Genomic DNA, 15,394 nt, shown 5'->3' with positions numbered 1-15,394 from the left:
AACCAGGGCTGCAGCTGCCCATGCTTGCCGTAACCCACAGGTGGCCCTGATAAAATGCGCTCTTCTGGTGGGCAGCCTTTGCCCTTGCGGTTAGCCACAAGAAATGGGTTTTCACTAAAGCAGATTGGTTGGGAGTCCACAAGACATTCCTCCTCCTCTTGAGCCATTCCTAGATCTAAGACCAGGTCCCGTGAGTCAGCTTGGGGCTGTTTTGAAGCCGCTGAACTTGCGGCTGGGCAGATTGGAGATGAAGGGAGGGCAACAGGTTCTACATGGTACATAGAAGCATGGACTTTCTCAAAACCCAGGGGGTCTACGGGGCCAGCCGGCATGGCAGCCTCCATTTTGGCAAATGTGGAAAAGGAGGGAGAAAACTGATGAATGAAAGAAAGAGAGAACAGAATGTGATCGACGGAGACAAAAAGGAGAAGAAAACAGACTAATGAAAGAGCAAATAATGGGGAAAACGAAAACGGCGTAAAAATCACAGCACATCAAATATGAAAGAAAATCGACAATGAGTGAAACAGATGGGGTTAGTTTTGCAGAACTTAGAAAAATCACAACCATGCTAAACTCACAAATATCTAGCGGTCAGGCCAATTCAGATGAGTTGAGGAGCTAAATACAGCTATCTCATCATCCTGAGAAATCTCACAGCAGACAGTCAATCAACCCTAGAGAACATTTGCACTAATGAGCTGTGTGAGCTTTATTAAAGACTTAAGACTTGATATGGCCTGTGACAGATTGAATCAATCAATTCAATAAAAACTGCCCATATTCTGTTTCAGTGCAGTCTTTATTAAGCATATATTAAAGTTAGACCTACATATTTGTTTTCTTCTTAAAATGTTCTACATAATTTTTGTTTTAGATTTAGAAAAGTTAGTAGACATCTCAGTTCGTTTTCAGTGGAACATTTCATTCTTATTTACATATTTCTCCACTTTTATATAATAATAGTTCTAGTTGTTAACAATAATACAATTCCATTTCTTTTAGCATTATTATCATTACCACATTTTGCCAATGTAAGTAGGCCTACAAGATTTGAAAATCTCTTTCAGCATCATGAACACTTGCTTTAGGAGATGACTAAAGTCTAAAAATCACAGATACCACATTAATTAGTTCTTATTTGCACTACTTAAAACACTAGAGAGAAAGCCCTAACTACAATATACAATCATGTATGTACTGTTATTAACATTAGGTAAGAAATATTGTTTTCACAAAGGAAAAAAAAACAAATGACTCCACAGACAGCAGCAGTTAGTAGCACAACGTGATGCTTAAGCTGTGACATACATCTAATGGCCTCATACTGATAAAAACTACATTGAGCGTCTCCTGTGCAGATTAAAGACTCATCTATAAATAGCCGTGACTAAACTGTTCTTCATATACCACAAATCACACGAGGCAGAAATCTGTGCTCTAGTGTTTCCCTATCTAAGAGCAGTCCACCCCCTCCCCATTCCTCACTTCACTTCGCTAACAGCTGCTACTGCTATGTAGGTTAATCATTCCCAGAAAACAGACTCAGGTATTTTTGTCCTTTAGATATTACTGATATTGTCTCTTTGTGAACATTTTTAGCCTAAGTAAATAATAATTAAATAAAGCTCAGATTACATATTTTACTTAATACAAAGACCCTTAATATGGTAATTTTTATTTACTTTAGGTGATGTAAAGCTCTTTTTATATGCAGTAGTTAGCATAAAACAATTTACTGACTTTTGTCAATGTCTAAGTACTGCTAATTGTCAAATTTAAAATAAAATGCACCAATGCTCACATAAAACAAAACATTCAGAGAGTTAGTAAAAAAGCAATGAGTGCTGAAAAATGACAGAAAAGCTCTATGAAAGTTTCAGAGTAACCTTAGCGTTAAACTCACAGTAAGATGACAGGAGCAGATTCCTAGCGGCTCGACTCCAGATAACTTAACTGTCAAAATCTTTAGAGGGTTCCTTCATCCTCAAATGCCACACCCACCGTTAAAGCGTTCAGCCAATCAGCACACAGCGTACATTTTAAAATAGCTTGAGTGACTGTCAGCTGTCAGCCGCCACCTCCCCCTCCCTACACATCAAGCACCAGCAAATAGTGTGTATTTTGTCAGAAGTATTGCTGGAATGGCCAGCAGCTGGACCGCTTCACCTTTGGCACTACTACTAACATGTAAAGCTTGACCTGATAATGTTTCAGAAGACCAATAGCATTTGATCAGACCACTCCCATACTTACTATTCAAAAGGCCTCTAGCAAGAGCTTACCCATTTAAATAAGAGCAGCGGACTGTATGGAATGCATGTGTAATAAATGGGTCTACATTGACCATTCATAGCCATTCAGAAGCCAATCAAACGCATGTTTATAAGAAAGCATCTGTTAGGAAGATCTCACACTTGCCATCAAACACTTGTAGACCCTCACAGATGAAAAACTAGACATCATAAACAAAACAATAAAGTATCACACATCACACCAGAGCTGGGCCAATAAACAATATTATATCGAATCACAATAAAAAAAATAAAAAAAATACATCAATAACAATGATAAGCTTTGGAATTTTTTTTTTACTCTATATTGAGATATATATATATATATATATATATATATATATATATATATATATAAGAGCCAATCACACAACAGAAATGTGCAACAATGAGAATCTAAAAAAGTGTGTTGATGTTAGAGATGTACCGAATTTTCAGCCACCAAAAATTTATTGGCCAAAAATATGTTATACCATTAAAATGGACCCTCTCATGATTGTGGCCACAGTAATTGTTGGGGTACTCTGTTAAAAGTGGAAGCATTAACAACTTATGTATAGTAACAAAATGTATATAGTTATCGTTCAATATGGAAAATAATTATCGAGATTGCATTTTTGCCATATCGCCGAGCCCTATTCCACACCAGATTTTCAAATTCTTCTGGACACAACCTCAAAGAAACAAGCCTAATTATTGGGAGGTGCATGACCAATGACACAAACATGAATAGTGCTGCAGAGGGTTGTTGTAGCTGTATATGCATATGTCAAAGTGGACATGACAAACAGTTCCTTTCAATCTGATATCAAGCTAGATAACAATTGTTTTTAATATGAAGTTTAGGATAGTTTTCTATGTACTATCAGTCAACTTGGTACAAAAAATGATAGACATTAAAATAACCTCAGACTGGATAGAATCATAGTATGAAGCTTAAAGGTCCAGTGAGGTGCTGTGAAATATGTATATTTTTATATGGGCGTTGGAGAGAAGCTGCACAAAAGAACTTAATTCAATTACTGACGATAATAACAAAAAGTAACAAGAGCTTAAAGTGCTTAAACTGGTCAACTGAGACTGAGATTGACTCTCTTCAATAATTATGCTTTGCACCATTTATTTAAAAGTACTACGTCAAATAAAGTGTTTTCTTCTAAACTATAACAAGTGCTCAAAGTGCTAAAGAACTGAACTGTTAAACTGAACATTAGAAGTGAAATCAAGCCCATTATCATTTATTTTTCTTCTAGGTTGTAAGCAAACTCTTTATTTTTTCCCTCTTGGCTGCAAGCAGGAGATCCGGCATAGTGCCGGAATACTTTACAGACTGCAGATTTTGGGTAATTGGAGGACTTGGAGCTGACAGGTTTCACAGAAATGCAGGGCTTAAAGTCGTTTGGCAACATTTGGACACCAAACTGCCAAAAATCTGAGCCAAATTCAAGAGGTAATTTTACATGAAGATACTTACTCTATTAACTTTCTGTAGACTAGTTGTAGGCAGAGCCGCCAGTGTCTTATAGTCCAGTTTCAGTGGTCCAGAGCTCAAACTCTGTAGACAGAGGGTCAGAACATTTGACTTTGTTAGTACACTGAAAGATCTCGGTTCACTAAAAAGGACAATCTTATTTGAACTTTCATTAAGTTGAGTATGAGGACACTGGATCTCTGATGAGCCTCTAGTGCTCAGAGGCTCAAATATTATTCATATGCTCATGTTCATGGTGAAGGTTGGCTCCATGTTTCACTCCCACTGCGGGCCATAAACACAGGGAGGGCATAAGGCCTCACCTCAGTTTCCTCCTCCAGCAAGCGAGTTGCCTCCTCGCGCTCCAAGCGCATGCGCTCCTTTACCAAAAGAGGGAGGGTGAGGAGGGGGTGTGGGGAATGAAGTTTACCCAATCACACACACATTTTGCCCACACAAATATAAACACACACACGCATTCCAGTGATGTTCATTGCACAGATGAGGATGAGGTTTAGGTGATGTAGAGCCAAGGATAAAAAAATAAATAAAACCGAGGGACCATGAAAACATGATGTTCAATGAATGGAATGAGGCAGAAATGAGATGGGATGTTTGGAATGACCAGCACCCGAAATCATTCAGAGGGATTTGAGGGAAAAGAGGGGCACAAGATAAGAGAAAGGGGGAAAGAAAAGTACAGATCCACAAATATTAGTTATAAGAGAGATTTGGAAGTGGCTTTCGTTTAAATAGCAATTTGTTAATATTATTATAAGAATCTGTTATAACACAGGTGTTCACAGGCCGGAACCACTTACCACTTTTTCCATCTCCTCTCGTTCCCACTGGGACGTCTCTCTTACCATTTCTACCTCCTGCAGAAAAGGTCAGACAGATAGGTGTTATTTTTCCATCTACGCTTCTGCTGTTTCTGTTCCGTGATGACTGAAAGCTGCTTACCTTCTGCATGATGTCAATCTCTTCTGGACTCAGGTCTCTGTCGACTGATGAGATGCTTTCCATACTGTTTTTACGAACAATACCTGCCGCAAACGGATTCGCAATAACACCAGGAGATGCCTGGAAGAATTAAACCAAACACAATTTATATATTATATTATATTATATTATATTATATTATATTATATATACACACATAAACTGCTCTGATGTATTTACCTCTATGGTTGAAGCACTTTTTGGGTCAAAGCCATCACAAATAAGCATGACCAGGGAATCTCCAGAAGCACGCAAGACCCTCACTGCTTCTGTATGTGTCATACCCAGCAGACTGTTGTTGCCCACCTCAAGAATACGCATACCCACCCGCAGTCGGCCATCTCGTGCAGCAGCACCGTTGGAGCTCACCTACAAATGAACAACAAATGAGCACATTTAGGACTTAACATGCATAGAGAATGAATTAAGCATATCAGCACATCTGTTGTTATCAGAATCTGCCGTTTTTAACCATGGTTTTGATTACCTTGGAAATAAAGATGCCCTCATCTGTGGGGTCAAAGGGGTTTCCTGCATGACCTTTAGCTCCGCCCCTAATGCTTATTCCCAGCTTTTCTCCAGGTTGCTTGTGAATGACAATTTCCTAAAATGACAGAGGGTGTTTTAGAGCAGTCTCACCCTCAACTTTATTGTCCTGTTTAGGGAAACTAAAATTGCAGCAAGGTTCAATAACACAGGTGAAGTTCCACATACACATTACCAAAATATTACCACACATTATAAAGTACATAATTTTTAAGATTCATCTCCCTCCCCACTGGACTAATTTAATGACCACCATTTTAAAATAATTTCTAATTTTGTTGATATAAATCATTTAGTAATGTGGTATGAGCCACCGCAGCTGTTTAAAATAAGTTGCATGCTGGGAATATCAGCATTAAGTATTAAGTGCATATACAAGTATATTTTACATATGTCAGAGACATTTTATTTTGTAACAGCAAAAAGCTTGTGTTGGTCTAATATTACTTGTTCTTTTTAAATGATCACACGTAGCATGGTTTTCATGTGAGACAGTATTTTACAAAGTATATACATTTATATTTTGACCTGGCAAGCAGGCTCATAGCCTAAACTAATTTTAAGTGATACATACAAAGGTTCCTTTGTGTTTTCAAGCCTCTGATATGCGCTCAGTTATTGAAAATTTGTTAAAACCAATGGGGTTTTATTCTTCAAAAAAATCAATCCTCAGTGGTGTCTATTGTGAAACACTGTGTTCATAAAAGAGGACTTCGTGTGCATGCCTTTGCATGGCATGTTCACGTCACCAGTGAAATCATTTGCATTTTACAGGTTTTTGCCATACCCTCAACTGAAATTTAACTAAACCCTCACATCCTGCAAATGGACAAACACATCCCATGGCGACACATCCCGTCTGAAACAATCTTTAGGACAACATGTTTTTCTCATGAACATAAACAAAGCTTTTACACATCTTTCAAAGAAAAAAAAATAAATAAATAAAATAAAATAACACTTGTGGGTCAAGACCCGCCAGTTGTGAAACACTGGTTTAGATAAAATTAAAGGTTTGTGGATGTCTGGAAGCTGAGTAAACAGCTTCGCCCTTAAGAAACCAAATTACCGCAAACATCCATGCAGCAGGTTTTGCTAATAATTAGTGTGTATACCTGCATGCCAGGGGGAGAAGGATCTCTGCGCACAAGCATACGGATCTCCTGTTTGTTGGAAAGCAAGGCTCTAACAGCCTCCTGGTGTGTGGCATGACGCAGATCAATGCTGTTCACCTCCAAGATACGATCACCCACGCGAAGTCCACTCTGGGAGGCCAGGCCATTGGGGATGACCTATTCATAAAAACAGGTCAGAAATCATCTGATGCAAGCTTTTTCTTAACAAATCATAACAAACCATTATCATACAACATACTTGCTCATCATGAATGTTAACTTTAAAATGTTAACTTTACCTTTGAGATGAACACTCCAGGTTCATTAATTCCAAATGGATGGCTGGCATGGTCGCTGCCCCCTACAATGCTCAAACCCAGGGGTCCACCTGCTTTGATCAGCGTCACTTCCTGTGACAGGAAACTTAGTTGTACTGAGTAGTTCTGATAAATGCAGTGCTAAATAATTTGTGGAAGAAACCAATACAAATAAAAAGAGAGCATTCAAAAGTTTGTGGTTCCTGGCACGTTTTATGTATTGAATAGAAGGGTGGTCCAGAATGTAATTTTAAGGCTTGGTTGTATTAATAAGATGCAAAACAACTTGTGCTCATGTTTCTCTTGAAGGAAATCACGTTATTTTTTCATAAATCTCACTTTGATTATACACAGCTACTCTGCTAACATGAAAACGACTGATATATTTCCTAGTTCCTCTGAAAGGCCAGCCCTCAATTGACTCTGATTGGTCAGTGCCACAATGTGCTGTGATTCGCGGATTGGCTCTACGTCACACCCGTACAAGCATGCACGTTTTGTGTAAACAGTCAGTCAACCTCATGCTCCCTCTCTAAAATGACATCTGACAAGTGTCTGTAACGAGTGAAAATGGGGTGCGGCTCCTTTAAGAGTGTGCCTGCGCCTATATACTATAATCTACCTGTAACACGAGAAGCACATGTGCGCGGGAGTGATGTTTATGTTTATTTTTTATTTTTCTCTCATGCTCGGCTTAAGTTATTTTCTGTGATGACGTTGGTGACAGAAGAATAAAGCACAAGATGTGGGATGCGACCTGTGTGAGCCTTGATTGATTTTTTTGCTGCTTCACAGCAGTTAGACGAGCTCCCCTGTATTGTTTTTATCTCAACGTGTTACACGACGTTTTTCACATATATCCAGAATATGCCTGTGTAAGTAACCTGAATCGTTCACATATCTTTTGCGATTTCATAATCTGAGATGTAAAACGCATGCAAAAGCTGCCTATATAGAGAAACATTCACGCACACACACAGAGAGAGAGACTGCAAGTGCCAGTGAAGTGTGTGTTTATAGCAGTGATAGACTGATAAATATAAATTTGTACTACTTGTACTTGTAGCTAAATTGTAGCAGTGGCAAACATCATTTCCCGTTGTTTACATCTTTGCTACAACATACCATTAAGGCTAGACACTGTACATGTCATGATCAATTTAATCAAAAACACTTAAAGGTCGTGGCTCAGAGTCCACAACGTCTGCTTGTAGCTGCTCCATCTTTGCTATGTATTTTATAATTTAAACAGAGGAGCTCTGTGGAAATAGCAGTATGGCATTTTCTCACTCTGCTGTAACGTTACAGCGCCTCTAGCCATGGCTCTTAGCTGAGCAGTGTGTGTGCGCGGTAAAAGTACATTTGTGATCTCACAAGGCCCGGAATTATTTTTTTGTAGTCCCCAAAATTCGTTCATTGTAGGCTTTGCTAAGCTAACTCTGTAAAAACCAAGGTCTCCATTTGCTTTGAACTTTTGAGCATTTTACACACAGAGATGCTGTTTATGTTCACAAAGCTACATTACACATGAACTAAAGGTTAAAATATGATATCGTAGTGGACCACCCCTTTAATAAAAAGGGTTTCTTATTCTCACCAAGGATACATATAAAATATTACAAATTAGAATAACTATTATATCTTAGTATAAATTTCAATATGTCATTTTTTTCTTAAATCATAACCCTAATCACCATCCGTCTAATTTAGTTCTCAAGATCAATTTCATACTCAATGGTGAACATGGTTCTTTTTTAAAGAGCTTTTTAATTGATCCTTAAGATATTGGTAGTTATTTTAGTGATATGATACTTTGTCCTGGAGTCCTTAAGGAACAAAGTTAAAAGATTAAATATTTGAAATACAAATCTTGCCATTTTAAACTTCATTCAAGGAAAACATACTTTGTAAATGCATCCTTACTGAAAATATATATTAAAGCCAACAAGTACAGACTCCAAACTTTTGAATGGTAATGTGAGTGTTCAGTTATTTCTGGTGGAAACATGTCTTCTAGGCAAGTCTACACTACACAACTTTATCAATTGGGCACCGATAAAAACATTAAAGGGAATCAAAATGGAGAAACAAAAGTACATTTCAAAATCACAATCCTAACACAATGAATACACTATGCAATGATCATACCGTGCACCATTTTCTCTGTGGGATGAGGCATTAAAACAGCAAAATTAAGCTGTGACATGAGATTAAACTATAACAAACAGTACTTATCAATTAAAAAATTGTATATTAGTGCTCTAAAGCGGTGGTTCCCAACCTTTTTTTTTTTTTTTTGCCTTAGACCTCTTCCCCCCCCCCCGAAAATATTGTAAGGCCCCACAAGACATTAAATGATATTAATCGCTCATACAAGTTTGCAGTAAAGGAAAAAAAATGTTTTCAAACAAAGTACAGTTATTACTATTTCTAGATATGTTTATGCGCAAACAATAGCCTAATATAAAATATAAAAGCAAAACATCAGTAGGACATATTTAACTGCAAAACATAAGCCTTTGACATTTATATTGGCCCTATATTAGTTGCCAATTTTATAAAAGTTTCTAGTCAGTAGTTGTGATCCCTCATCTTATTTAGGGTGTGTGTGTCAATTCTTTTTCCTTGCGCTCAAAAAATGCCCTGAGCTTGTTGCGGAATTGGGGATGAGTCGTTTGCAAATGTCTTAATAATTTGGACGGCCTTATGCATTTGTTCGAAAGAACTTTGGTGCAGATAATACACTGTGGCTGGGTCAGGGACACTTTGCTTCAAGAAAAAAGGGTAAAACCCATAGTTCAGGTAATTATTTTGGCACTTCCTGCATTTCTTGTTTGCAGTATTGCTAGCGCTGCAACCCGTTTGGAGGTTTGGAGCTTTCTCACCTGGGACCAGAATGCTTGGGTCATTTGTATTAGCTGCTGAAGGTGAATCGGTCTCTTTGTTTTTTTATAGAGGACGAATTAAAAATTTGTCAATTTTTTGGTCAGCCAGGGGATAAAATAAACCAAGCAAAATGATTGTTCTCCTAACTGTCCACTGCTAATTTTTTTAAAAAATATGACGTGACCCCTCACAGAGCTCGCTGAGGCCCCCTTGTGGGCAGTTAGCTCTAAAACAGTGCTGACATAAGAAATCTCAAGGAATGCATACAAACAAATTTACACTCACATTTCAAGAGCCAACTTGCTTCAAACATCACCGTTTTAAATAAATTGTTTTAATAAAAAAAAAAATTTCCCTCTCACCTCAATAGGGTACTCATCTTCCATGGGGCAGTTGAGATGGTTTCCAAGGTGCTCGTCTCCACCGTCCTCTTGCTCAGGGGAGTCAGAGGGCTCTGGAGGTGGGGGCGAATGTGGTCGGGTTCGAGGGGAGGCTCCGCCTACACTGCTTTGTTCCCGATCCACCACCAGGGTGATGGTGGGGGAGGTGCCGGTAAGCAGCGCTACTGCCTGGTCATGCCTGGCCTCTGTCATGTCTACACCATTGATCTGGAGCGACAGCCAAACACCAGAGGGTCAGAGACCACCAATAGGCCCAGAGTGGCCAGAAAAAAAAATGTGTGCTGTCTCAGTAGGTCTTTAAGTGATGTATGTAGCTTTACAGTTAGATGGGTTTTTAAAAGAACAATAGAGTCTAGAGAAATATGTTGTATAGGACTGATTTGGATCATGAGACTTCTCATGCATTCAGAGGCTAACAGGGAAAAGCCATATCCACATCACTTTTCAAAAACATGGCTTTTCAGTGAAAAGCATGCATCAAACCCATACTGTATGTTGTGACACATCTGGCCAGGAAAGTGGAAAGAGAAAGAATGTGCAATAGGAGAAAGACAAGATGCTGGAGATGATTTGACTAGCAGATCACAAAGTGTGTTGAATCAAGTTAAAAGAGCAGCCTTATGAAAATACTTTACTACAGTTTAGCTTGTCATACTGAAATGCATTCCAGATATTACTCATACAGTTTATTTGTTCAGAGACCTTTTGCAGACCAAATGTTAGCTTAGTCCAAATTAAACTACACATACACCTTTTAGTAGATGTGATAGACGTGTTATGCACTTTGAAATTCTGATTACATCCTTTTAAAATGTCATGTAAACACTTCTAAAACATTCTGATTAAAAAGGGCACCAGGTTTTTGGAAAGCCAGACTAACAGTTCTGAATAATGGAATTTAACAGTTCTGTAAAGCATAAAGCCTGTAGGTGGCCTTAACAATGCAGGCCTGCTTTAAAAGTCAGAAGTGGCATGATGTAACTACTACAGATATTTCACATACATGATAGTCATCAATATCTGACCAGAGAGACACTTTAACAAAACTGCTATAGTTTAATTACAGTTACTGTGCATGTAAAAGTATTAACATATTCATCATCACATTAGCTATTGAACATACAGGGGTCAAACATACAGTAGACACCATAATACATGAACTGTAAACAGCAGCTTGTGTTTGCACTTGGCTGTGTTTACTTGCTGCACTGGTTTGACTGTTATTCATTTTCTATGATACATTTAGAACACAGAAAACAACAGATAATTTTGCATGTCACAGTACAAACATTATCCAGTCTACATGCTTTAATAAGAACATATCCTAGATGCTACTTATATTGGCAATAAACAGCGATTAACAAAAATATTTCCATAAATAACTGAATATGGAAAACTGGAAATGTACCTACTGTAAGTGTGGTATATGGGATGAGATCTTGTAAACATGCTTGCTTTGGAGAGGTTGAGATATCAGTAATCATAAAATTGAGATATTGCATAAAACAGAGGAACAGATATTAGAACATCTTAAAACATTGGAAGAACCAATGACCCCTGTCAATTACATAGTAATTAGAAATTGAGTGTAATTGATTTAAACTTCTCACAATCTATAATGCTTTTAATAAATGTACCCAAACTATTCTTTGACAATAAAATTATAATCAGTTTGATGCATTTTTCTGGTAATATAAGAACAATTTAACTTGATCAGCCAAATAATGTTTTGCTATCAAGTGCATTTGTCCCTCTTCTGTGTTCTGTTATGGCTTAGTATTTTTTATGTATTGTATTTTATATGTATTTATTGTATTGTTATATCTTTTTCTCTCTCTATCTCTCTCCACTGTAATTTAAATTTTATATATATATAAAAAATAAAATATACTGCAGCTTTCCAATTATTTGAAGTGCTTCTTTTATCCTCACTTGTAAGTTACTTTGAATAAAGGCGTCTGCTAAATGAGTAAATGTAAAAATCCTTGTCATGTCTTGAGGTGGGAGCCGTTCTCCACATTTTTGCAAAATCTTTACAAAATAATATTTTCTCTCTGCCAATAACAAGGATGTTTCCTAGCTTGTCCTGCTTCTGGCTACTTTGTTTAGCAGTATTAGTTCCACCATGGTGACACATACAGAGGTCAGCACTGACCATTCAGTACCACCGCTTACCGCAGGGTGACAGAGTGCCAGCTGCTATGGTAATACATGCAGATACCATGACAGCAGGCCCACAGAACAAGTCAGAACCTCCCATCACCACACCCAACACAAAGCAGGCAAGAAGTGTGTTAGTGAAAACCCATGCAAGAGTAGAGGGAAAAGCGGCAAAATCTCCAAATAAAGGGGGGCTCAAGAGAGACAAAACAGTTGAAATTATACAAGTCCTAACGCTGAGGACAAGCAAAGTTATCAGGAGAGAAGTGCACAATCACAATTAAAAAAGATATGGTGCAACAGAAAACACTGATAACTCAGACTAACTAAAACCATACAGTAAACTGGATTTTAATAACTGAAAGACAGTGTTTAGAGGGGTGATGACATGCAAAAACCATTCACTTTTATCTTTTGGCATATAGGTTTTATGTTTTGGGATTTAAACATCCTATAATGATCACATCAGTTGATCTATGACAGCTATTGGGCCATCATATTTATTTAATATATTTTCATATGTTTTCACAAAACATGCTAAAGCTTCATGATCATATTCAGATTTGGTGATCACAAGATCCAAAACGCCATGAATTCTGAAGTAAAACCTGGGCATAACAAGTCTTAAAATGCCACATTTTCTGTGGACAGGAATGAGATTTAAGATCTGTGTAAATTAGGCATCAGATGGCTTCAGATGGATGGAAGCACTTAACTTTTTTGAAAACACTTTATTGAAGCCATGTTTAAATCTTGAAATGCCCTGTTAACTTTTAACATTCTGTAAAGAAAACAACAGCCTTAAAATATCCTAAACATTTGCTTTTCTGTTTAAAGGAACAAACTCAAACAGGTTTTTAAATGTCATGAAAGTGAGTAAGGCTGAATGTTTTTCACTGAGGCTAGAAGATTTGGAAAAATATTTTTCAATGAAGTGCTCACTAACACCTGTTTTGAGAAAAGTGCTGACATTTTCAGGACACAGGTTCTGAATCTTTTTTCATTTCCATTTTAAGCCTATGAACTCTATAGAAAGAGAAAGAGAAATGGATGGACTCACTGATATGACCCTGTCTCCCACTTGCAGGATGTTGTCTCTGTGAGCTGCTCCTCCTTCAGCAATACGAGAGATGAAGATGCCCTAAATAAAGCAAGAGAACAGTTAAGTCAACAGTAATCTCAACCTTAAGCAATATATTTTTCACCAAAGCTCTATTTACTGAATCAAAAGTGCAATGGTAAAAATCTGCTTAATAAAATATCATAGGGTTGCTTATTTTTATGCATTTAAGCGATGACACGTTGTTTTCTAGGTTTTATTAATGAACAGAAAGTTTAAAATTCAGAATTTTTCTGAAATAGATTTTTTTTGCAACATTATAAATCATATTTGATCGATTTAAGATTGTTGGAAAAAAGTATGCCCTGACTTCTATAGCATTTGTTTTTTCCTAATATGGTTGTCAATGGCTACCAATTTACAACATTCTTCAAAATATCTTTTTTTGTTCAATAAAAAAACTTCCGAAGACACCATATGAAAGTAAATAGTGAATACATTTTCTTTTATTTTACATCAACTTTCAAAAACCCCATTTATTGAGAGTTGTGAAGACTGTATATTCATGAAAAAAGTAAAAACAGGCAGAACTCTAGTAGTAATACAATCCTAACATCAATTGCAGAGCTAAATTTCAGCTTGTGACTAGAGATTAGTGCCCCTGTACAGCTGTTAAGGGCCAGTCAGTACACTGGCGTAACATGTTTCAATGTCACGGGTCTTTAATGCAGAAAAAACCCTGCTGATCTCAGCTTAAAATGACCTGCTTTGCATATAACACAGCCTCACATAGCCAAGTTTACACTACGTAATACAATACGTTTTATTAAACTTTATTCTTGATGGCACTTGATTCTTTAAAGGCAACTTTGATGATAATTTAAAAGATGCACTGATAAACTGACCAACTTTTATCTGCGCACTCACAGTATGTTCTCTAGAAGTGTGATCTGAGCATTTCATGCTGAAGACTCAAAGCAACAAACAGACCAGCAGACAAGGCAGTCAGATCTACTTGTTAAAAAATACGAGCGCAAATGTCAAGCAGAAGGACAAAAACAAGACTTACAATTACTCAGCACAGTGTGTGTGCATGTGCTAATGTGTGAGTGTGTCCCCTTCGTGAAAGTGCTGCAAAAATGTGGCTGTCAGTGTGTCAAAAGATAGAGGGCAGTGTGATGCGTGTTTGCAGCAGTCATCTAAAAATACTTCATCCCCTGGCATCTATCATCTATCAACATCTATCTATGACACCTATCGGGTGTCAGTCCCTGCAATTCAAATCATTGCAGCCTTGGTCAGCCATGCTAGAGATGAAGAGGATTTCCATTCAGAGGTTTAGGCCTTCAGCATGTAAAGGCGAGTTGAGAGTTTGTTCCCCCAGTTATGATATATGCAATGAAATACTACCAAATTAAAGAGAAAAAAAATCAGGAGCAGGAATTAAATAATTTTTTGAAAAACATACATATACGTAAACTATATTTTAAAATTTTGTAAAAAATTAAAAATAAAAATACTCTTTCCTCTTTAAAATAACTCATCCAAGCTTTTTTGGTTGCTATTTGCAATCAGAAAACAATGTTAGCAAAACTTTGCAAGGAAGTAATTGAAAAATAAACCTAAAATGATGCCTTCCAGATTACTTCCGATGTAATTATTATTTAATCATTTCAGTATCTTTTAGGTCTGTACGATAATGAAAAAATCTAAGAGATTTTTATAGTCTGTAATACATTATGGGATATAAATACAATTAAACCAAATGACTGGAATATCTCTATTAAGAAAAAATTGATTATTTTAGATTGATTGGGATGATGCTGTAGGTGAGGGCAACTGCATATAAACTAATAAACTCTCAATAATAAAATCTCTATGAATAATAAACTTTATGAATAATAAAATAACAAATAAAATTGAAATAAACAGTAATTTGCCATTTTCCAAGTTTTACAGGTACAGTATAATAAAAACAATAAATCATAATAATTGTCATTAAAGTTACAAATGGTACCATTTGTTATGCCTGAACGTTTTTAAAATTCTTAGTCACAGGCCTCAAAAATATATGCAAATGACAAAATATAAAACAAAATTAACATTTGATATCCTGCGATGTGACTATTGTGAATGATCACA

At 36.9% G+C, this 15,394-nt stretch overlaps 1 protein-coding gene across 50 annotated transcripts in view; it reads right to left on the bottom strand.

Moving 5' to 3' along the window:
- Positions 1 to 15,394, bottom strand: part of scrib (scribble planar cell polarity protein) — a 116,453-nt gene that overhangs the window by 20,582 nt on the left and 80,477 nt on the right. For 28 of the 50 annotated variants that reach the window (XM_073906225.1, XM_073906220.1, XM_073906243.1 and 25 more), the window contains 9 exons: positions 13,253 to 13,333; positions 9,994 to 10,239; positions 6,728 to 6,838; positions 6,429 to 6,605; positions 5,255 to 5,371; positions 4,948 to 5,136; positions 4,729 to 4,848; positions 4,587 to 4,643; positions 3,769 to 3,849 (listed from right to left, as the gene is read on the bottom strand). In XM_073906225.1, the coding sequence (XP_073762326.1) occupies positions 3,769 to 3,849; positions 4,587 to 4,643; positions 4,729 to 4,848; positions 4,948 to 5,136; positions 5,255 to 5,371; positions 6,429 to 6,605; positions 6,728 to 6,838; positions 9,994 to 10,239; positions 13,253 to 13,333 (1,179 nt within the window). Of the gene's footprint in view, positions 1 to 3,768; positions 3,850 to 4,088; positions 4,146 to 4,586; positions 4,644 to 4,728; positions 4,849 to 4,947; positions 5,137 to 5,254; positions 5,372 to 6,428; positions 6,606 to 6,727; positions 6,839 to 9,993; positions 10,240 to 13,252; positions 13,334 to 15,394 lie in introns of all 50 variants that reach the window. The other 22 variants (XM_073906222.1, XM_073906218.1, XM_073906235.1 and 19 more) reach the window with 1 other exon arrangement.

Source organism: Danio rerio, chromosome 7, assembly GCF_049306965.1.
Source record: "Danio rerio strain Tuebingen ecotype United States chromosome 7, GRCz12tu, whole genome shotgun sequence".
Taxonomy (NCBI): Eukaryota; Metazoa; Chordata; class Actinopteri; order Cypriniformes; family Danionidae; genus Danio; species Danio rerio.
This window is presented reverse-complemented; position numbering and strand designations above follow the sequence as displayed.